Source organism: Stegostoma tigrinum, chromosome 6 (assembly GCF_030684315.1).
Source record: "Stegostoma tigrinum isolate sSteTig4 chromosome 6, sSteTig4.hap1, whole genome shotgun sequence".
NCBI lineage: Eukaryota > Metazoa > Chordata > Chondrichthyes > Orectolobiformes > Stegostomatidae > Stegostoma > Stegostoma tigrinum.
The window spans coordinates 70529270-70554056 of NC_081359.1; the positions used below are offsets into that span (position 1 = coordinate 70529270).

A 24787-nucleotide genomic window follows, 5' to 3' on the forward strand; every position below is an offset into this window, starting at 1 on the left:
GGGGCATAGCTTGAAATTGAGGGGTGAAAGATATAGGACAGATGTCAGAGGTAGTTTCTTTACTCAGTAAGGGAATGGAATGCTTTGCCTGCAACGGTATGTGGATTCGCCAACTTTAGGTACATTTAAGTCGTCATTGGATAAACATATGGACGTACATGGAATAGTGTAGGTTAGATGGGCTTGAGATCGGTATGACAGGTCGGCACAACATCGAGGGCCGTAGGGCCTGTACTGTGCTGTAATGTTCTCTGTTCACATTGCCGTAGGTTTGGAGTCACATCTAGGCCAGATCGGGTGAGGAAGAAAATTAAACCAGCTATGTTTTTCCTGACAATCAACAATGGTCTTATGGTCATCATTAGTTTCTTAATTGCAGATTGCTATTGATTTCAAATTCCACCATATGGTAGGGAAGGATTTGTCTGGGTTACTAGTCCAGTTACAATACCACTGGGCCATTTTCTCCCCTATTGGGTCTTTCAATTCTGTAGTATTTTTACATTGCATAATTTGATTAATGCAGTGATGATTTTGGTGACATTTTCTTTTGTGGGGTTTGTATCCTTTCAGAAAGATCCATATTCCAAATGGACTGTACTGTCTATCAGAGGTGAAGAGTTGCCTGTCTCAGAAGTCTATACAGAGTTCCTAAAAGATAGTCACCATCAGGTTCGCATGCTTGCTGCCATGTCTGTAAACAGGTAATCTTTCTGGGTGTTAATAAATGCTAATAGTTACATCTGCAGATTTGAAAAAGCCTTGATTAAGTTAATGTACCAAGTTACTTTCTGACTTCTACAAATGAACATAAGTATAGAGGGGTTCCCTGATTTATAAATGTCTGATTTATGATTGCGATCATGTATTGGGTGTAATTTTAAAGACCTTATATATGAACATTTCCTGTACTTGTGAACGGTGGCTTTACATTGTATTCCAACTTGTGTACAAATTGACTTGTGACCGAACTCAGGAATGGAAGCCGTTTGCAGCCTGGGAGTGCCTGTATGTCAAAAAAGCATGAGGTAAATGTAAAGTTTCCTGTGCCCTGTCGCCAAGTTTAAATTTGAAATATACCCCCTGCTGCATCAGTGTGGGTTCTTTCAGATTACTACTTCTACCTTTTTAATGTTCTGTGAATGAGATGTAATGAATAGTGAATAATTTGGTACTGCACATTCATTGAAGAGCAACTGCATCATTTCACTTCTGATATAACTGTGACAAAAGTAATCTCTCCCTCCTCATCTTTCTCAGCCTTTCTGCAGATTCACCATCTCCACACTATTGTCTTCCACCACCTCTGCACTGTTCTCCAACTGAATAGGTCTGCTATCAGCTAGTTTCATTCTTCTGTATTTAGTCATATCCAGAACATTACCTGCAATTGATTATTTTCCTGTTCCTGTACTGTTAGTTCACTTGCCCTCAAAGATCAATCCTTGACCTGTTCCTATTTCTCACCTATGTGCTGCCATTCATTGATATTATCTGAATGGTGCATGTTGATTAATGTATGGACTCTGATGGCATCCACATCCATGCCACCAACCCTCTCCTGACGGCACCATTGTTGCAAAATTATCAGACTGCTAATCCAAATTTAGTACTGGATGAATTGGAATATCCACAGTTAAATGTTGAGAAGAATTAAGCTGTTGTCTTCAGTCCCCATCTTGAATTCTGTTCCTTAGCTATTGACTTCCTCCTCTCCAACAGTCTGAGCCATTGTGTTTGAAACATTTGACTCCAAGATTAGCTTCTAATTAAACATTATGCCATCACTAAAACTGCCTTTTACTAGTTCCATAATGTTCACCCTGTCTTCAGCTCATTTGTTGCTAAAACTGCCATTCTTGCCCTATTAGCCCATGAAACTTGATTGGCTCCCATATTTATCCTCTGTGAACTTGATACCATGTAAAATTCTGCTGCCAGAGTCTTAAATTGTAGCAAGTCCCATTTCCCTATCATCTTTGTGTTTGTAGACTTAGTTTGGCTCATGGCCAAGCAACATCTTGCTTATAAAATTATCATTCTCCTTTTCATAGCCTTACATGGTCTTACCCATCCTTATTTCTGTAATCTTCTGTAGGCTCTCAGTTATCGAGCTATCTGCACTTATTTAATTCTGGCCACTTCAGCATCCCCAGTTTTGATTGTTTCTTCATTAGTGGCTTCGCCTTCAGTTTTCTGTGCCCAAGCTCAGCATCTCATAACTAGCCACATCTCTACACAATTTCCTCCTTGAGAACATTTCTTAAAATCTGCCTTTCTTTGAGCAAGTTTCAGGCATTCTTGCCTCGTATCTGCTTATGTGGCTCAATGTCATACCTAGTGTTTCACTGCTCCTGTGAACTGCCCTGAATCATTTGAATCATTTATTTTTCAGTGTTTTCTGTGTAAAAATACAATTATAAAGTTTGTACCTTTGCCATTCACATTAACTTAGAATAAGATAAGAACAAAATATAACTTCGGAGAGTCCAACTTTCCTTTCTACTGCTGCAGTCCCTCTCCAGGCTTTCCAACCCTTGCCATGCTTCCACCAGAGTCCCGCTGTGGGTTGGCTCACTGGCCCAATCTTGCCACTGCAGCCTCTCTGGCTTGATCTCACTAGCCCACTATTGATCTGCCACCATTGCTCTGGCCCATGCTCGATCTGCCATCGCTGTAGGACACAACCTGCATGTTCAGCTCCCCCCACATGGTCCTCAGCCGTGACCCAGCTCCTTCCTGACTCTTTAGTTAGGTAGTTAAAAATAGTTGGAGATAGAATTATCACAGAGGGAATAAAAGAAAGGAAGGACAAAGACAGAAAGAAAGAAAGAACAAGAGAACTGGTGAGCAAAGTGTAGCTCTGAGTAATGCCCTTAACCTGCCCTCATCTTGCCATTGGCATTTTGTTACATGAAGCTCTCTAAACATAATTTGCTGTTGCTGTTGAATGAGGTGCTTTGATCCCATTTGTCTAGATGGTATTCAACCTGAGTAACAAAACCAAAAGATCAGAGTTCCAGTCCATTGCACCCTGCCCTAATGAATCTGCATCTATTCATATTCAGAGTTGTTTGATATTTTTGTCACAATATTAAATGTCTGCTTAAAAACTTCTGGAATCTGGGGCAGCTGGGTGCTTTTAGCAAAAACCTTACTCTTGTCTTGGGTATTATAATCAATCATTTTGAAGAATTTCATTCTTTCCAGACTATTCCAAGAGGTCCAGGTACAGGATGAATCTATACAACTGAAAGCCCTTCCTGTGAAGTTGCAGCAAAATGCCTTTGAAAATGTGTATATGAAAGTACAAGCAGGCATGAGGTTTCAGGTAGTGACAGTTTTCTATCTTTCCATATGACTTCCAAACATTGTACATTTACTGTCTTTGGAGTATCCTTGCCAACTTCTAAGAGAGGACAGCTGAATCTATTGGAGACAACCATTTCTTTAGTTCTGTCCCTCAGACTGCCATTATCTGGTGTCCCATCCTCAGCTTTATTCTCCTACTCAAATATGTTTGAAAATATTTCACTCAATTGATTTGCTAGTTTTTTTTTTCTCATGCAGGAATTATCTAGACCTCCACTGTAATAGATTATTGGATTTGATTTAGTACGACTGAATTCTTTACTTCAAAAATACTTCAAAACGCTTCTTATGATCATGTGTCTGGCATTACCCACCGTAAAAACAAAAATATAATGTTTTTGCTTTTCTTTTTGATATTTGCCTTGCTTTATTTTGCTCTATCACGGTCATTGAGCCATACAGCATGGAAACAACTCTAATCTATTTGAAATGTGGTCTGCTGTATTGAATTTGAAATAATACAGGTTGTATTGCTGGGTGCTTTATTTTTGTTCTCAGCATCTCACTGTAAAAAGTTACATTTCTCCAGTTATTATTTTTTGGTGGCTGAATTTCACTGAGGAAATCTCTGCTTTCTTTCAAGCCTCTGTTAAGTTAGCTGAGCTGACCTCGAGTTGTAAAAGGAGCACTATATTTAAACTCAGTAAGATGTGTGCAAATGTGAACATCAGCCTGAAGTTGAGATAAGATGCATCTTGCAATTAAAAAGCCCACCATTACTCACTGTCAAAGTGAAATTATGAATAATTATCACTTGTGTTATGCTTTCAGCTAAAGAAAGAATGTCTAAAAGAGCAGAGAGTATATTTTTTTTTTAAATGTTTATTTTTAGACAACATTCCACAGTTAATTGAAAACGTTTTGTAGTATTAAATAATATTTTCTATAATCTATAAATTATATTCCTGCAGCACTTTACTAACTTTATCTGGAATTGATTCCTATCTCTGTGTTTATAATAGAATGCCTCTGAAAACATGTTTCATTGTGACTTTCACTTCTCTCCATTTGTCCAGGCCATTTATTCTTTGTATTCTCAAAACCCACTTCACCTGAAGGGTACATTTTCATTTTGATTTTCTGCATGCAGTCATAGATGCTGTCCCGACTTGTTAAAAAATATAATACGTGACCTTTCATATAGTGCTATGTACGTAATATATCCACAATTTACCACATTCTATACCTGAAAAGAACCATTGCTGCAAAGATGAAAGCTGTGGGTACTAGAGTGCAGATATAGTTGAAACTCAGCAGATCTGGCAGCATTTATGAAGAGAGAAGCTCAGTTTATTTAACTCTTCTTTGGAACTCTTCTGAAGAGGGCTTATATCGGAAACAGAAGGTTAATTTTGTTTCTCTGAACTGATGTTCCTAGACCTCATGAATTTCTCTAGCACTTTGTTCTTTTTTCATAGTAGCCAAAGTTTCCTTTAAGCAGGAAGATAGACAACAAGATCACCTGTTGTGATCTTATTTTTGGTAATTGAATAATTTTCCTTCAGCCAAGTTCTTTGGTGTGTTACTAGCATCAGAGTTCACTTCTCCTTCCCTCCCACAGGATTTCACTACAGCTCAACTTTAAAATTCCCACTCTGGTGTTTAACTCCCTTTATAGTTCAGTTTCTCCACAACTATGTAACTTTTCCACTACTACATTTTATCTATTCAAACTTTCCGCTTCTCTGACTGTAGTCTTTACTGTTTCCTGAGCTCATCTCTCCTCCTCCTCCTCCTCCTCCTGTCTCCACCCCTTAAAACCCAGTTCTTTGTCCAAGCTTTTAGTCACCTCTCATATTTATATTTGTTAGTGCTCATATATAAGTGTAAGCTGGCTTGCACATATGTGTCAATATTTTAAGTACAGTCTCACCTTTTGAAAATTTTCATCTTTCCTTAGAGTAGTGAAGAGGAACTCCAGGATGAGAAGTGTAACAGAAGAGCTACTCTGCTTACAGTGATTTCATTGATCATGTGCTGTAGCCCCATTTGTGAAAAGCAAGCCTTATTTGCAATTTGCCAGTCATTCAAGGAGAACAAATTGAATCCTACACTTGTTAATAAAGTAACTATGAAATGAAATTGTCAGCTTTTCTGAACTATAGAAGATTTGTATGGTGATATTTATTCTGTTGATTCTGTTTTCTGACATTAGGCAATATTAACCATTTCATCACATTGAACCTATTCAGCTCTGTGTGTGCATGGAGTGCCCATTCAAAATCTTTCTTCTGAAATGTGATCACTGATCTGCAGTTGCTTCAACAGAAAATGTCTTCACAGAGTCATACAGCATGGAAACAAACCCTTTGGTCCAACCAGTCCATGATCTTAGTCCCACCTGCCTGCTCCTAGCCCATATCCTCCAAACCTTTCCTATTCATGTACTTATCTAAGTGGCTCTTAGACATTGTAACTGTGCCTGCATTCACAACTTTCTTTAAGAAGTTCATCCTTTACGAGGTGAAAAAGCTTGTTTCAGAATCTATTCCTATGTGCATTCGAACTTTTATATCTTCTGCCTGATGGAAGAGGGTGAAAGAGAATATAACCAGGGTGGTAGGGATCTCTAATTATGTTGGTTGCTTTCCCAAGGCAGCGGGAAGTATAGATGAAGTCAGTGGATGGAAGACTGGTTTGTGTTCTGGACTGGGCTGCGTTCACAACTCTCTATAGTTTCTTGCAGTCAAGAGAAGAGCACTTGCCATACCATACCACCACCCAGTGCATCTGACCTCTAATTATGAAGTGCTTTGAGACATTAGTCATGGCTTACTTCAACTTCAGCCTACCAAATTGCCTTGATCCTTTGCAATTCATTAACAGGCACAACAGGTCCATGGCCATGCGATCTCCCTGGCTTTACAGTCATCCCTGGAACATCTGGATAACAAGGATGGCTACATCAGGCTCCTACTTATTGACTACAGCTCTACCTTCACCACCACAATTCCAAACAAATTCCTGTCTAAACTCAAAGACCTCTTGGCTCCCCGTTCTGTAACTGGATCTTCGAATTCATGACCCATAGACTGCAATCAGTAGGAATAGGAAACAACACCTCCTCCACCATAATCTGGATTTGACTGGTGTATCTATCAAAATTGGGAAATGTCCTTGTGACATGCAGAATTTCCTCAGCCTCCTGGGGAAGTAGAGACGTTGTTATACTTTCTTGACCATTGCATTGATTCGGTGGACCAGGACAGATTGTTGGTGATCAACACCCCCAAGAACTTGACGCTTTCAAACATCTCTACCTTAGTACCATTGATGCAGACAGGGGCGTGACCTCCACTCTGCTTCTGGAAGTCAATAACCAGTTCCTTTCTTTTGCAGACATTGGTAGAGAGATTGTTGTCTTTCCATCATGCCACTAAGCAATCAGTCTCTTTCCTTTGCCTGTCTCATTGTTGTCTGATATCTGTAACAGTGGTCAAATTCCACCACAACTCCATTTACCTTACATTTGTGAGTGTATAAGGAGTATAGTATGAGGCTGATTAAGCAGCCTTGCAGGGCATCAACTTTGAGGATTGTGGTGGAGGAAGTGTTGTCACCTATTCTTACTGATTGCAGTCTATGAGATAGGAATTCAAGGATCCAGCTACAAAGGGAGGAGCTGAGAGCTGGGTTTTGCAGTTTAGAGAGGAATTTGTTTGGAATTATGGTAGTGAAGGTGGGGCTGTAGTCAATAAGTAGGAGCCTGACATAGATGTCCTCATTGTCCAGATGTTCCAGGGATGATTATAGAGCCGCGGAGATGGCATTGCCATGGACCTGTTGCGCCAGTAGGCGAATTGCAAAGGTTCAAGGCAAATTTGGTCGAGCCCAGATAACTGCAAATGTGAATACAATCTTGTCTTCTATCTGTGTCATTCTCTGGCCCTTTCTCAAACTCACAGCTCCAAATCTGGTGTACACCAGTCAAACCCAACCTACCCACTAAACTGTCCCTGATAGAGTCCCCACCTTAGCAAATTAAATTAAACCTTCTCAATAATCGATCACTTTAACAATTATTAAAACCCACATCTTAAGACTAAGCCACTTTAGTAAGTGCCACCAAAGCTCTGTAAACCTCAAAATCACTGCACTGGCACTCTGCCAAAAGCCCTCATCACAGTACAAAATCACCCAATCTCAATAAATATTGCGCCAAAGTTCTAAATTCTGCATGTCCTACCACTTCAGTACTAAATCACACCTTGAAGTGAAACCCAAAAAATTCACCAAATAAATCCATCACCACAGCAGTGAGCCCCTCCAAAGTAATCACCACTTTTATGTGTTATTTTCCCAGACCGTATTGCTTAATATATGTTGCTGTCTGGTTAGGGCCCAGTAACACATGAGCACATTAAATGCCAAATACAACTTAGATGCATTCCACAGAATCTTCAGCAATCCCACAGATGTGAGAGACACTGGCCATCAAATCATGTTAAACCTCACAAGGGACTCTACTATCCTTATTTAAGACCTAGCTTCATAACTCTGCCAAAAGCTACTCTATCAAAGACTGCCGCAATGATTGTTCTTGTTCTGATACTTTACCCTCCTTTCCAGGGAGTATGTTCTTCTATATTCTTGAAACTGCATTCCATCACCTACTCATAACCACAAGTCCAGCTTTTTTTGCAGACAGTTGGCTTCACCAAGCTGATATTGCCCCTGCATTTCTCTAGATTTAACATTTTTCACAAAAAAAGTTTTCACTGCACAAACAAATTCTGCTCGTGGGCTTCCTTCATCTTCACTTTCCACTGCAATGATCTGTTAATGGTGCTCGGTTTCTCCTGAGCATCCACATTTTGTTGGCTTTTCCTGAACCCTAACCTCAACACTTAACTGCCCCTCCGAGATCCTTAAGCTTTTCCTAACATCTCAGAGCTTGCTATAGCAACAATCTTTTGGAATGGAGCCTCTTCTCCCTGCTCCTGCATACCTGACTCAATAGCAGTGTGAACATGGTAGCCTTCTCTTCTGACTACCTCCATCTAATTATTAAACTGTCTGTTCACTAACTCTTGAACTATTCTGAATGACCTGCTGAAAATCTTTCAACAAGGCCTGAGCATGTCAGCACATGCCTGCTTCGTATTTTCAGCAGTCTACTATCTTTCTCTTCTTGACCTAACTGTCTAGTTTCCTTGTAGAAAGTAAGTCTGAACATATGTAAATCTATGAATAAGTGACTTCTGTATACTGGAGGTTTTATCTAATAAACTGAAGTCAAATTAGTAATTTTATGTTGAGTAAACAGTCAATTTCTGGAGTTAATTTGTGATAATTAATAATTTTGCTATCAAATGATGTTTTTAAAATATTAAATTTTGTTTTGTTGCCCATGGTTTTATGATTCTATATTGTTTACAGTATTGGATATAAGATACATTCATGACCTACTTGTTAACTCTAATTAGATTCTTGAGACTGCATCAAACTGTTTGAAGTATCGTAATTCAGAAAGCTTCATGGTTTCCCACTTGGATTACCTTATCCACCAATGGCTGAGAATGGATGATTCAAGCTATAACTTGTCTACGTTCCCTTATGTCTTATTGAACTGCGCCAATCTGGAAGAATTTTGCAGGTAACTTAAGTGTTACTGAAGTAACAAAGCACAATATTGTGAATGTCTTGATTTTTACATAACACCTGAACACATGTAGCAGATGTTTACAATGAAGTGCCAATTTCAGGAAGATGTATTGAATGAATCTTCCTTCAATTACTATGCATGTTGGGAAATACAGCATTATTTTAACCTGTCTCATGATAGCAGTGTTACTGGTTTTCACTGCACCTTTTGTACAACAAGTGTTTGAAATTAATGTTTTTCAGTCAAATCAGTCATCAGTTATTTCAGAAGTTTTAACATGCATTCATTCTCTTTTCAGTAAAGAGGACATTGTTCAAGATAAACTGTCCTCAATAGTTTTTGAAAAAGCCAAATTAAGGAAGACATCCACTTCTAACACAAAAAGAGAATTTGCTGAAAAATCTCAGCAGATCTGGCAGCATTGGGGAGAGAAAGCAGAGTTAATGGTTTGGATCCAGTGACCCTTCTTCAGAACTGATGTTAGCTAGGAAAAGCACGGTTTTTATATAGAACATGGAGTTGGGGGAGAGGGTAGGAGTAAATGATAAGTGGAGATAGTTAGATAGACAAATGAGTGGATAAAGACCAGCAAAGGAGAATGAATATTGGCTTATGGAAGCCATTAGTAGCTTACAATGGGTTGTGTGTGGTAGTGGTCCATGACATGAGACAGCCTGGCATGTGGAGGTGGGGTGTAGCATGAGGAAAAGGTTCTCAAGCCCTAAAATTATTGAACTCAATACCAAGTCCGGAAGGCTGCAGCGTTCCCAAGTGGAAAATGAGGTGCTGCTCTTCGCTGGAGCAGTGCAGCAAGCTAGACAGTGTTGTCGGCCAGGGAGCAGGTGGTGTGTTGAAGTGACAAGCAACGCAGTCTCATGGCCGTCTTTGCAGCTGAAACATAGGTGTTCTGTGAAGCCGTCACCTAGTCTGTGCTTTGTTTCCCCAGTGTAAAGGAGACCACATCGTGAGCTGTGAATACAGTAGACTAGATTGAGTGAAGTGCAGTTAAAGCACTGCTTCACTTGGAAAGTGTATTTGAGGCCTTAGATGATGAGGAGGGAGGAAGTAAATAGGTAGGTGTTACACCTTTTCTGATTGGAAGGGAAGGTGCTGTGAGGCTGTGGGAACTTGTTGGAAGTGAAAGAGGAGTGGGCCAGCGTATTCCAGAGGGAACGATCCTTGTGGAACGCTGACAAGGGAGGGAAGGGGAATATGTGTCTGGTGCAGGAAGAACATGGACACTTGTGATGCCCCTTTCTTGAAGTTGGCATCATCAGAAGATGGACGAACTGGGAGAATGGAGTAGAGTCTTTACAGGAAACAGTTTGAGGATTTCAAGTCGAGTAACTGTGGGAGTCAGTGGGCTTGCAGTGGATTTGTCTGCTGTACTTGTTTATGAAGGACCCTCTTACCTAGTTTCCGAGGAGTGTGGATGTTTTGGATTGGATTTTCTTGACTTTGAAAATCTGAGATGTTGGGAATTTTAAGTGAAGGATTCCAGTTATAATAGGTATTCTTGCATTGACTTGAGTTTCCAAAGTTGTATGTGAGATGATCTTTGACAGGCAGGTATACAGTACTCTGCTGCAGAGATGACGCAAGTGCTAAGATCTGGAATAGATGTGGTATCCCGCGTAGATTTTCCACTTTTAAGTGGGCATGTCCCCACAGCGCAAGCACCCCAAATCAACAGTTTTGATAACAGAGATGGAGGTTGTTTATGTAGAAATGGACACACTTACACTGCTACCTCTGCAATTGATATTTTTTCTTCTTATTTTGGGGGCCGGGTTACAGGAGACTGCGTTTTGTTACGCACCTAAATATTATTTCTTATGTGAAAGTGATTGATGCTGATGTCATGCAGAATGAGAATGCTACTGCTTCCCAACAATAAGATCCCACACCTTTCAATATCATCGTGAGTGCGAAATTCACCAGCCAAAATAGCCTGTACCATATGATCAAGAAATAAATGAAATAATCCAGCCCAAATAGTGATTTCTATATTTTCAAAGGATGATGTATTATGAGTTAACTTTTAATATTGATAAGGGAACTAAGTTAATTTTTGCTGATTATGTGTTTTAGATCCCATTACAAAATTCTTGTGCCACATCTAATGGTTAATGGTAACTTGGAAGAAGTGAAGTCAATTGCTGCATGCATTAAGAGGAATTGGAAAGAATTGCTTGCTGATTGCCTTCCAAAGATCATGGCTTACATCCTACCGTGCTTTGCATATCAAGATAAAAATGGATCTGAAACTAATATGGCACAGCAAAGGGAAAATGCATCAAAGGTGTTCGACATGTTGAAGGAAGATGATTGCCTAGGGAAGCAGGTGAGATTAACTAGATTTACGCCATTTTTGGTGTCTTCTGTATTTACCTATGCAATGTCACCCTGAGCTATAAAAGAGAAACTACATTCAACAGAGATTCTCCTGCAGTCAGTGCAAATCTTGCTTTGCTTTGGTGATGCTACTATCATAGAGATTTTGAGGTTTAGTGGACTGGAATAATACTTTTAATCAAGTTTGATACCAAACTACTTTTGTTAGAATTCTGCTTGGCTTCTTCCGTGGGTTTTGCTGAAAATAAGCATGTAGGTGCATCAGGCAGTGAAGTAGAAAAATAGTATGTTGGCCTTTATAACAAGAGGGTTTGAGTACAGCAGCAGAGATGTCTTGCAGCATTTGTACTTAGCTTGTTGAAACCACCCCTGGAGTACTAGTGCAGTTTTGGCTTTCTTTCCGGAGGAAGGATGTTCTGACTATGGCAGAAGTGCAATGGAGGTTTATCAGACTGTTTCTTAGGTAGGATAGGACTGATGTGTGACGAGAGACAATATTCAGTGGACTTTAGAAGAATGAGGGGAGATCCCATAGAAAATTCTAACCGGATTAGACACGATAAACGTAGGAAGGATGTTCCTGATGTCCAGGGTGGTCAGAACTAGTGGTCACAGTCTAAGTATACAGTAGGCCATTTAGACTAATTTGATGAGAAATTTCTTCACCCAGAGAGTACTGAGCTGTAAAATTCTCTGGTACAGAAGGCAGTCTGTTTTTAAGAAGGAGAGAGATATTATTCTTGGGGCAACAAGGAATCAAAGGATATAGGGCAAAAACAGGAACAAGGCACTGAGTTGGATGATCAACCATGACCATGTTGAATGGCAGAACAGGCCTGAAGTGCCATATGTCTGTCTCCTTGTTATTTTGGTTTATAATGGAAAACAAGAAATGTTTCAGGAAATATACATGTGGCCAAGTATTTCCACGTAATTTTCCTTCTGGGAACCCATCATGTTTGCTTGGGCACATTTGGTATGACAACATAATTTCTGAACTAATTTTTAACATTGGTACTTTTCTTCTTTTTATGAAAGCAAATTGATCATTTGAGCCACAACAGATTGCCAGAGATTGTTGTTGAGCTACTGAATACGCTGTATGACCCTCCCAACCAAGATTCAGGAGAAGGTACACAAGTAGTAAAGTTTTCAGGGTAAGACAATTAATTAACTGGAGTTGAAACTATTTGTTGATAATGACACTACAAACCCGGTTATCAGCTTTCCAGCATTCCCATCATCAAAGTAATTTGTTTTCCAGCTGTTTTCACGTGAAGATTATCATTCTGAAAGAAATAACATGAATGTATTGAAATTGTATGTGTTTCTTATTTATTGTAGTTGTTTTCTTCAACGGCTTTATTTGAATTCAATTAGATTTTTTTGGGCCATATTAAGAAATGGGATGTGGATTTTATTGTTCCAGGGAGTGGGCTGAGTGCATTGATGGCAATATGCCCAACAGTGACAGGATAACAATTCCAGTGGATAATTAAACAATTAACTACTGTGTTCCACTGATGTTGTAATTTTACCAGCACCGCTGCAACTTGATGACAAAAAAGGGCAAGGCTGAGATCTTCAGCTGACAGAGGCTTGTCATTATTTGAATAGCTCCTGGAGATACTTGTTAAGATAGTATAAGTGTGGGATTTTTAACTTAACTTTAGTTGTAAGACCAAATAATAATACCAACGGAGTTCTAAAAAGTCTTCTTGTCCTAACTACGAGATCACTTGGAGTACGAATATGTTTTCACAAGTTTCACAGAATTTATTAAGTTTGTCACAATGATTACGAAAATAAATCTTAATAAAGGTAGCAGATCAGTCAGTTCATTCTGAAACATCAGCTTGTGAGTTTTGGCTCACTGGCCACTTGTTGTGTTGACTATCTTCTGTTTTGTCTGCTTACCTTGCATCTGCCCGCTAAGAGTTACTATTTGTTCATCTTTGCGAACCATTACCCACGTACATGGCCAGTAGCATTCCTGAGCACTGAATGACTTGATGCATGAACAGTACATGATTAGTTTCAAATTAGCTTGTTGGAATATGCCCTTTTTTTGTTTGTTTTTTTCAGATGTGCACTTTCTGTTATCTCTTGACTAGTTCCCCAAGATGCCCATTACTTTGAGCGAACAGTACCGTATTCTTTTTGTTCTCTTTGATCAACAAATATTCTGGTGCACCATGGCATGTTATTAGGAACATAACCTTATCACTGTATTACATGACAACTCAATCCCAGATTTACATATCTATATAAGCCTGTTACATACTTTAAAAGAAAGTAACAGTTTCACCTTAAAGCAGTAAAAAGTTAAACCAATTACTGCAGAGGCAGCTGCTGCCATAATCTTTGTTGCATCCCCATTGCACGTGCTGTCTCCTCCTGCATTCTCAGAAAAACTGCCATTGCTAATACAGCAGAGTTGCCTGCAGTCTTTCAAGTTGGTTTGCTGAATTGAACTCTAATTTCCTTAACTGCCTGCTGCCCTTAATTGTATTCCATTCCTGAAGGTGGGTTCTTAATTGGTTGAGCTGTAAAAGATTGAACAAGAAGGCCACTGCAGCTACAGCAGAATTGAGAACTGAAAATAAATCAGTCCAGCAGAATTTTCGGGGCTTAGAAAATTCTTGACTAAGAAGTCTGGCTGGCTTTTACTTAATTCTCCGTGTCAGTCACATTATTGTCTATGCAAGCCGCCCGATTTAATGTTTTATGCATTGACGGGAATATGGAAGATGCTGCCATTTATTGTCCATCCCTAATTGCCCTGTATAAGGTGGTGGTCAGTTGACTTCTTAATATGTGGCAGCCCTTTGAGTGTAGTTACTACCAAATGTTGTTGGAAAGGGAGTTCTGAAAGTTTGATCCAGGAACAAAGGTATATCTCCCAAGTCAAGATTGTGAGTAGCATGGAGGAAACTTGCTGATGGGGATTTTCAAATGCATTGGGTGGAATGTTGAGCTATACAAGGTATAGCAAATTTTTTTTCTAATTCTGTTCCCATTTTTGAATTTTTATGTATTTTGTTTTTATTTCCTAATCAATGCATAAAAGTTTGCATGAGCTTAAATAGCCCAAATTGTCAATTTTATCCACTACTTTTTTTTGATATTTGTTGACAATTAGCAATTATAAACAGGCTGCAATGGATGGCATCCGTTTTAAGTTTTTACTATTTTAAAGTACTAAATATGATGTCCAAGCTAAGACTGGAGATATCTTGCATATATGACTGCTTGCATGAGAAACTCTTGAATCTCATCGTTATACAGCTGAAATACAATGTGTGTGACCCATATGTAGGTATTTTTGTAATATTTTTGCAAGATTTTTGTATGATGAAGTTGCAATTTTTCCAAAGTAGAATGTGGCTCAGAAATTTTTGTATTTTCACCTCTATATAGTGCAATGGATCCTGCACCTAATCCACCTTATTTTCCATCTTCTGTGATCAAAGCTACATTGGAATACATTAGTAGTTGCCACAAAGAAAAATTTAAGCCACTTGTTGCAGTTCTTTCAAAAAACCCGGTATGTTTTTTTGTCTATTTCTATATTGTATTTGCCCTTCGTTAATAGTGATCAGAATTTTTTAAAGGTGCTGCCTTTGACCTGGCCTTTACCGTAATAAAGTTAAGACAGCTTTTCAGTTTTGAGGAGGAAGCAAGGCATGGGTTGATAATTGTCATAGCCGTCCTTCTCTTTAGCTGTTAAGTTGAATATTCTAGCAATCTTCCTAAAATCCACATCTTTCTCACTAATTTTGAACAGTGCTTTAACTGAGAAGTGCAAGCCATTTCCATGGTGCTGAAATTGTACTAAACCCAACCAGGCTCTCACATTGCTACAACCAGAGTTAAATGAACTAATAAGTGACCCAACTAATTAGTGGACAGTGTTTGCACCAGTTGAAACTAACCTATATTACTTACTGCCAGTCCTCACCTCTTGGTGAGGTTTTATAAGCTTGTGAGCACTAAGAACCCTGAATTATGGCAACAGGCAAGAATAAAGGTTCTCTGATGCAGAGCTGAATGCCTTGATGAAGGAGATTTTTGAGAGAGAAATCCTCTATACACAGAGGGCCTGAAGGCTGTCTAGACATTTGCGGAGACAGAGGGACAGATAAATGTGATGATCAGTGTCTCTAGTCCAGCCCTCTGGATTTGGATGCCATGTGTCAGGAACATAAAACATCTCTCAAAAGCTCATGGCCAGTGAATTCATCCTGAAGTGCCAAATCCCATGAATTCCATTGCTAGACTTGCACTGTTCAATACATCACAACCTCCACACCCTCATTACTAACCTAGTAACAATCTCAAACTGCCTGGGACTGGAGAGGAACTTATGTCATTGTCCTCCTGGGTACCAACAACACCAGTATAATTAAGCAAGAGGTTCTACTTCGTGGATTAGGAGATTCTAGAACTAGGGGACAGTCTAACCGTTAAGGCCAGACTGGTCAGGAGAGATGTTATGAGAAAAGCACTTCTACAGGCAAAAGATGGTAGAGATTTGGAACCATCTTCCACAAATGGCAGGTGATGCTATATCAGTGGTTGACTGGAAATCTGAGATAGATAAATTTTTGTTACGCAAAGGTGTTAAAGGATATGGGCCAAAAAGAGATAATAAAGTGTGAAGCTGGATGAACACAGCAGGCCAAGCAGCATCTCAGGAGCACAAAAGCTGACGTTTCGGGCCTAGACCCTTCATCAGACACACTTTATTATCTTGGATTCTCCAGCATCTGCAGTTCCCATCATCTCTGGGCCAAAAGGAGGTATACTTCTGTTCCTATATTCATAGCTAAAGTCTAAATTAGCAGAACCAGATAAGATTTTAAAGATGCGAATCTCCAGATTGCTACCTAAGCCATGAGACGATATTTCCATATGTGGTAAAATCTAGAATGGAAGGCCAAGGCTGTAGGATAAGGGGTAGCAGATTTAACTCTGAGAGATGAAGAGGAATTACTTGTCTCACAGTGTCATGAATCTGTGCAATTCACTACCACAGAATGTAATGAATGCTAGGGCATTGAGTAAATTTAAGAAGGAAATAAACGTTTTTAATTAGTAATCTGTTGAAAGGTTACTTTCAAGGAACAGGCAGGAAAGTTTGAATTGAGGCCGAGATGAGATCAGCTGTGATCCTACTGAATGGCAAAGCAGGATTGAGCTAAATTGCCTCATCCTGCTCCTAGACCTTATGTTCCTGTGATCAAATTGGTGTAGACTAAATGAGGATAAATTTATAGATTAAAGATTTGGGTTTTGATTTATTAGGCACTGGCATCTTGGGAAAGTAGAAGCTATACTGTTGGGATGGTATTCATCTGAATTGTACTCACACCAGTATTCTGACAAATCATTTAACTAAGCCTGTAGTAATGGGATTAAACTAAGTAGCGAAGATGGAGTATCATATGACAGGTGATGTAGTTTTGAAGAGAAAGGGCAGGCAATAGAACAGGGTAGCAATATGAGTAATAATATCCAGAGCATGACTGGAAGGGACAGGGCACACAACCCTCAGAGTGCTAGAATGGTATAAAAACAGCTGAAGGTTCTATATCCAATTATACGCAGGATTGTTAACAAAACTGGTGAATTGACAGCACAAATAGTAATACTCTAAATATGCCTGACGCCATTGCTGTTTAGAAATATCACAGGTGGAATTTTGTAGACCCTTCAATTATGCAGCATCCTAAAGCTGATTCTTCTGCTTCTATTTTACTGCAAGCAGAAGCTGTCCAACATCTGAAAGCTCAGTCTGAAATAATTTAAATTCAGCTCACTGCCTTTACAGGCTTAGACCATTGCAATGACAATTGCAATATCAATGTTCAAACGTGTTTGCAAGGTATAACAGCAGTCTGTTGACTTTGTTCGATGCAACATTGTTGGACTGGCTGGGTGTAGCAATGGCACCAGAAATGAGAACGCGACCAAAAACAGTAAGTTAATATCACACCTTGTCTGGATAACTTGCACCCCACACTGTGAAGAGCCATGATGATGTAGATGGTGAAAGGGCTTGCATACTTCCAAATGCTTCCAAATTTCTCCAGATATAGAGAATGTGCCAGAGTATTGGAAAGTGATAATGTTGTTCAAAAAAAAGGGTGTGAGGATATTTCAAGAAACCATAGGTATTTTGATATAACAAGGTGTAGAGCTGGATGAACACAGCAGGCCAAGCAATATGAGAAGTGGGAAGGCTGACATTTCGGGCCTGGAAGGGTCTCAGCCCAAAATGTCAGCCTTCCTGCTCCTCTGATGCTGTTTGGCCTGCTGTGTTCATCCAGCTCTGCACCTTGTTGTCTCAATTTCTCCAGCGTCTGCAGTTCCTACTATCTCTGAAGATATTTCGATATGATTGGTGCACAAGGTTTTCGAAACATTTATCAGTGGGGATTGTTAGTCACTTTGAGTTATGAGTTAATTAAGGAGGGCCAAAATTGATTTGTATAGGCAAAATGTGTTTAACATATTATTTCCATTTGCATGTGAAATATTGCTTCCTAATCACTCTGTCCACGCCCCTCATAATTTTATGCATCTCAGACACCTCTGTTTTAAAGAAAACAACCAGAACTTACATTAGCTTCTTTTCGTGGCTAAATTGCTTCATCCCAGACGATATGCTGGTGTATCTCCTGTGAACCCTGTCCAGTGCAATCACATGCTTCCTAGTGCAGTGACCAGAACTGCACACAGTACACCACTTGTCTCCTAATGAAAGCCCTGTACAGCTCCCACATAACCACTGTGCATATTCCATTTATGGGAGCGAGGTGTGTTTCCAAGATTACTTTTTGAATTTAAACATGGACAATTATGAGCATATGGAAGCAGAGCTAGTAAAAGTAAACTGGCAATTTAGGTTGTGGGATAGTTGTAGAAATGCAGTGGCAAACATTTAAGGGGATATTCCAGATGTGCAGAATACATACTTTCCAACATGTAATAAAAATGTTAAGGGTCAGACCTAAAAAATAATGAAAGATGGTCTCAAACTGAAAAGAAAATTATACCATTAATATTGCATTTTAGCAAATAAGTAGATTGGACAGAATATAAGAAAATACAGAAAATTACGAAAGAATTAAGAATGATGGAAAAGTTAGAGTACATGAGAACATTCTCCAAGAATATAAAGACATGATAGGAAAAGTTTCTTCAGATAACTAAAAACAATGGAGATAAAGTAAGCAATGGCCCTATAAAAACAGGACCCGAAATGATAACTCTGTTTATTCCTTCACGGACGCTGCCAGACCTGACGAGATTTTCTAGCAACTTTGTTTTTGTTCCTATAAAAACTGAGTCTGGGGATTTGGTAATGAAAGATACAGAAATGGCAGTTGAATTGAGCAGACATTTTATGTTGATCTTCACTAGAGAGCTTTATAATTAACATCCTAGCTGTAACTGTAAATCACAAATTTAAAGGGAGCGACAAAGTTAAGATATTTACAATTACCAGGGAAGTAATACTGAGTAAATTGTTGAAACTAAAAGTTGACAAGTCCCCTGGTCCAGATGGATTTCATCGCAGGGTCTTAAAAGAAGTAGCTAGTAAAATGATGCTTGGTTTTAATTTCCCAAAACTCAATAAATTAGGGAAGGTTGCAGAGATAGTAGGAACTGCCAATGCTGGAGAATCTGAGATAATACGATATGAAGCTGGATGAACACAGCAGGCCAAGCAGCATCAGAGGTTCAGGAAAGCTTGACGTTTCGGGCCGGGACCCTTCTTCAGAAATGGGGGAGGGGAAGGGGAATTCCTTTATCCATCTTCTATCTGCCTCCCCCGTTTATTTCAGAATTCCCTTCCCCTCCCCCATTTCTGAAGAAGAGTCCTGACCTGAAACGTCAAGCTTTCCTGCTTCTCTGATGCTGCTTGGCCTGCTGTGTTCATCCAGTTCACACCGTGTTAAATTAGGGAAGGTTCCTTTGATTGGAAAATATTAATGTAACTCCTTTATTCAGAGAGGGACTGACGCAGGAAACTACAGGCCAGTTAGCTTAACATCTGCCAGAGGGAAAATATTAGAAGCCATCATTAAAGTCAATATAGCAGGATACTTGGATAAGTTCAAGGATGGTGGTTGAAGTATTTTCTGTCAAAAAGAAGTAATGTTTACCTAATTTATTGGTGATTTACTCCTTTGAAGAAGTAACTTGTGCTTGTAGATGGGGAACAAGTGGATATATTGTACTCAATTTTTGATAACCAAAGGAATGAAAGATTAGAAGGGTATGCAGGAATGTAGAGTTAGGGTTAAAGTTAGATCAGCCATGATCTTGAATAGCAGACCAAGCTCAAAGGGCTGAAGGGCCTAACCTTGATTCTTGTTTGTGTGTAAGATTGTGATGGTTTTAAGTAAATTGATCAAAGAAATGTGACTACAAGGTTTTAAGAAAGACATATTTAAAGCCTTTTTTGTTGAGAGAAGCAGGGAAATTGAGATGAAAAACTTTTTTTATGCAGCTAGACATGAAAACTGGAACTTTGATGAAGTGAGAGCAGCGAAAGTAGAAATAATCAGATTTCAAAAGGAAATTGGCTAGGCAGCTAAGAGTAATGAATTTGCAGGACTATGTGAATAGAACTGGGGAATGGGACAGGCTGGGTTTCTCTACAGAAATCCCGCATAGACTTGATAGCTTTCTTCTATGCTGTAATGATGCTCCAATATTATAGTTTGTTTTTAAGAAGGCATTTTTGATGCCTTGAATTACAAGCTGTCTGAAATGTGTTGCCAACAGGATTCAATCCAGAAAATCTTGCTAGCAATTTCTAAGAAGGCAGCAAACAACAGTAGTACCTATGAAAAGCATCGGATCCTGATGATGTATCGTTTGTTTGTAAACCTGCTGCTGAAAGAGATAAAAGATGGACTGGGAGGAGTGTGGGCATTTGTCCTTCGTGATGTCATCTATAGTCTGATCCACCATATCAATAGCTGGTTCGTTCTTCTTATGCCTTTGATGGTTCAAATGTGTTTACATTTTATTTTTTATTTAATCAAATGAAATTTTTTTAAAGAAAAAATAAATGTTCATACTGTATATTATCTCTACCCCAATCCGAAAGATGCCAACTGTTTCATGGTATTACATAAGCACCAGTTTTGCTGTAACAGTTTGTTTTCCTATTTGTCAAAAAGCTACATTATGCCTGGAGTGAGGATTGGAGAGGGAAGATAATTTAGATGAGCTAGCTCTCACCTGATGCATTTTTCAAAAGGAATCACTCAATAGGTTAAAGAGCTGAAGTCCTTAAGTGATTCCTGTAACTACCTGAAGAACGATTTTCTTCTGCTTTCCTAGCTACTTATTAACTCAATGTGTGTCAAGGATTAACTCCAGAAGATTTGGCACTGCATTTACTAAGCCAGTACTGGCACAATTTTTATTTTCATTGAATATCTGATTCTTAAAATGTTAATCTGTGTAGTGATAATTGTTTATGCCAGTCCTGTTTTCTACATTCTCTTGCCCAGTGGAATCATTTATCACTAATACTCATAACTTTAAATGAGTGAAACATGGTAAAAACAAAAGTAGTACATTGGACCAATCGTCCTTCGAATTGTTGCAGTACACAAATGTATCTTTCAAAAAGAAATTGTGTTGATTCTAATTTTAGAAAAATGACTTTTGTCTGCCTGCTGATGTTGGTATGTAATGTTTAAAGTTTCAACATCTATCATGTTCAAGGCATAAAATTAAGTCAAAATCATTAATCAGCTGAAATCCTGTGAATGCATCAAAATTGAGTTCTGAGGAAGGTCACTGGACTGTTCTTTCCTTCACCGATGCTGCCAGACCTGCTGAGCTTTCCCAGTAACTTTGCTTTTGTTGCTGTTATTTCTTGCTAGTTGAGTGCTTTTAACTTCTGAACCCCCCAAGACCTTTCCAGTAAGGCAGCATTACCTCAGTGACAGGATGAGCAAAATATATATTCCAGTTAACACATCTGTGGATTAATTTATCTGTGTCTTTTATGTAGGTTCTCTTTTAGGGGATGTAATCTGGTTTCTTCTCCCACCACCTCTTTGCCATAGTTAAGTTCAGGAGCTCATCTGTGGGGACTACATCAACAGAGTAGAATTCTGTACCTCTTGGTGTAGGGTAATGGTAGAATATAGCAAACATATTGCAATGTGTTGTTATGTTGTTGAATCAATCACTTTCAATGAACAGCATAAGTTTCTATTAGCCACTTGTAGCAAATTGCTCCACGATTTTGGTTTTGAGCTGACGAATGCAAGATTATGGGGTCTGTGTAACTAAAATTTTAAGATGGATTCCAGTTTCCCCAAATGCCCAAATGTTTACCTCAAAATCTCGTTTATCATTTTTCAGTCCACGCACTGTAACTTTTCTTCCCAGGCCATCACACAAAGATGATGTATCTACACGCAGCTTTTCTCTGTGTTGTGACCTCTTAAATGTTACTTGCAAAACTGCTGTAGAGTGCTGTGGAGATGCACTTGAAAGCCACCTTCATGTTATTGTCGGCACATTAATACCACTGGTTCATGAGCAGCCAGAGATTCGCCAGCAGGTAAGCCAATTCATTATATTGTCTCTGTTTATGATTTACAGTTTTAATTTGCATAAACATAATACAATTTTTTAATTAAAACTGCAGTTAAACACTTGAAAGTATGCGGTATTAAATTTAGCTGTATAATGCCTTTGATGTAGAAAAGCCCACTGTATCCCACAGAAGCATAATCAAAAAGTGGACCGTGAACCATTGATCTCTTTTGATATGTAGGGGGATCTGGGTGTATGGGTCCACAGATCTCTGAACGTGGCAGCGCAGGTAGATAAATTGGTAAAGATGGCCTTTGAAATTGAAATTCATTGAAAGAGGCATTGGGTATAAGGATAGACAAGTTACACTGCAGCTTTGTAGAACTTTAGTTAGGCCACTCTTGGGATATTGCATAGAGTTCTGGTCACCACACTACCAGGAGATTGTGAATGCTTTGGAGAGCATACAGAAAAGGTTTACCCAGGATGTTGCCTGGTATGGGTGATTTTTAGCTATGAAGTAAGGTTGAATAGACTGGGTTTGTTTTCACTGGAATGCAGAGATTTGAGGAGCGACCTGATTGAAGGTTATTATATTGTGAATGGCATGGATAGACTGGAAAGTGTGAAGCTTTTTCCCATGGAAGAGCGTCAATTATTAGGAGACGCAGGTTCAAGGTGCAGGAGGAAGAAGTTTAAAAGAGATGTGTGAGGCAAATTTTTCACACAAAGTGTGGCGACTGCCTGGAAAGCACTGCCAGAGGAGGTGGTGGAAGCGAACAAAATAGCAGCATTCGAGAGGCACCTGGATGAATACATGAATAGAAAAGGAATAGAGGGATACAGATCCAGTGAGTAAAGACAGTTTTAGTATGGAAGGGCAAAATGTCTCGGCACAGGCTTAGTGGGCTGAAATGTCTGTTCCTGTGCTTTATTGTTCTTCGTTCTTTGTTGAGCCAAGAGCAAATATTTTGAGGAATGTACCAAGCAGTTGTAAAGAAGCTGTGCATAAGCAAGGCATTAATGGAGCAGATAGTAGAATGGCAACTATGTTTAGAGAGGGATACACAGAGTTTTGAGTAGGTGACAATCGGCAAAACAGCCACTGGGAACAATGGAGACCATGTAGTGAGAATTGTTAATGGATAGTTAGGAGGACAGAGAGCTACATCTCTAAAATGGCTGAGTGGTTAGCACTACTGCCTCATAGTGCCAGGTACCCAGTTGCAGTTCCAGCCTTGGGTGACTGTCTGCGTGGAGTTTGCACATTCTCCCTGTGCCTGTGTGGGTTTCCTCGAGGTGCTCCGGTTTCCTCCTGCATTCCATGGATGTGCAGGTTAGGTGGATTGGCCATGCTAAATTGCCCGCAGTGTCCAGGGATGTGCAGGCTAGATCGACTAACCTTGGGAAATGAAGCGTTAGAGGGATGGTATGTGTCTAAGTGGGGATACTGTTCAGAGGGTCAGGATAGATTCGATGGGCCGAATGGCTTGCTTCCACGTTGTAGGGATTTTGATTCTGATAATTGGTCATTTTAATTATAATAAGTAAATGTAATCTGATGCAAAGCCAAATCGAACATATTGTTCTCATTGTGCAGCTGGATTTTTTCACAACTTTGTGCTTCACCGTTTTCAAGTTGACTTATACATTTATGAATTGTAATTGAACCTCTTTCAGGCACTAGAATTGCTGAAATATCTAGTGATAACAAATCAAGGCAATGAGAACTTGTGCATAGCAATTAGGCGTTTAGATTCATTCCCTGACCTTCCTGACTTCAGAGAGTTGCGCCTCACTCAAGAGAAAATCAAATACAGCAAAGGAAAGTTCACATTATTGGAGGTAAGATTTTTTTTAAATGAATACAAAAGGTTTTTGATCTAATGATACAATTCCCCCTTCTAAATTTAGCCTGCTAATCTCTAATGGGATTAATTCTTGCTAATGAAAAGCCTGTGTTCCTATAAATTGTGGTATATTGAATTTTCAAATTAAAGGATTATCAAGTTTCATTATATTTCAATGATGTGAGCTATGAATTAATACAATTGAATTGACCTCAGCTTTGACAAGCCAGTTTACCCCATCTCTTATAAAAGCAATCCCTGTTTCCAATTAGAAATGGTCCTAATGCATGTGTGATGATATTGTCCTCCAATTAAGTGCCCTCTTGAAGAGAAAGATGCCAATTGAAGACCATAGACAGTTTTAGTAGAACTAGACCAAAGTGTGAAGCTGGATGAACACAGCTCTGATGAAGGGTCTAGGCCCGAAACGTCAGCTTTTGTGCCCCTGAGATGCTGCTTGGCCTGCTGTGTTCATCCAGCTTCATGTTTTATTATCTTGGATTCTCCAGCACCTGCAGTTCCCAGTATCTCCAATCAGAGTATCAATTTTGCTATGTCACTGAATGAGATCATGGCTGATCTGATAATCCTTTAGTCCACTTTCGCACCTTTCCCCATAACCCTTGACTGTCTTACTGATTAAAAATCTACCTCAGCCTTGAATATACTTAATGACCTAGACTCTACTACCCTCTGCACAGATTCCATAGATTCACTACAGTCTGAGCCAAAATTTCTCCTGATCTCCTTCCTAATTGGTGACCCCTTGCTCTGACATTATGCCCCCTGGTCCTAGCTCTTACCAGAAGGGAAAGCAACACCTCTGCATCTACCTGTATATTGCACATTTCAATATATTTTAATGATGATAATCCTTTAATTTGAAAATTCAATATACCACATTTACAAACACAACCCACTCAACATCTCCTTCAAAGATAATTCTTCCATATCTGGGATCAATCTAGTGAACCTTTGCTGGACTGTCTCCAGTGCCATTATAGCTTTCATTAGATGAGGGGACTAA

At 39.3% G+C, this 24787-nt stretch overlaps 1 protein-coding gene across 7 annotated transcripts in view; it reads left to right on the forward strand.

Annotated features, from left to right (window-relative positions):
- The window catches only part of atm (ATM serine/threonine kinase), a 173081-nt gene that overhangs the window by 54873 nt on the left and 93421 nt on the right, over nucleotides 1-24787 (forward strand). For 6 of the 7 annotated variants that reach the window (XM_059646635.1, XM_059646634.1, XM_059646637.1 and 3 more), the window contains exons 22-31: nucleotides 574-704; nucleotides 3211-3331; nucleotides 5273-5437; nucleotides 8799-8968; nucleotides 11069-11321; nucleotides 12371-12489; nucleotides 14753-14879; nucleotides 20132-20331; nucleotides 21761-21935; nucleotides 23591-23755. In XM_059646635.1, coding sequence (XP_059502618.1) covers nucleotides 574-704; nucleotides 3211-3331; nucleotides 5273-5437; nucleotides 8799-8968; nucleotides 11069-11321; nucleotides 12371-12489; nucleotides 14753-14879; nucleotides 20132-20331; nucleotides 21761-21935; nucleotides 23591-23755 — 1626 coding nt within the window. Of the gene's footprint in view, nucleotides 1-573; nucleotides 705-3210; nucleotides 3332-5272; nucleotides 5438-8798; nucleotides 8969-11068; nucleotides 11322-12370; nucleotides 12490-14752; nucleotides 14880-20131; nucleotides 20332-21760; nucleotides 21936-23590; nucleotides 23756-24787 lie in introns of those variants that run through there. The other variant, XR_009445848.1, reaches the window with a different exon arrangement.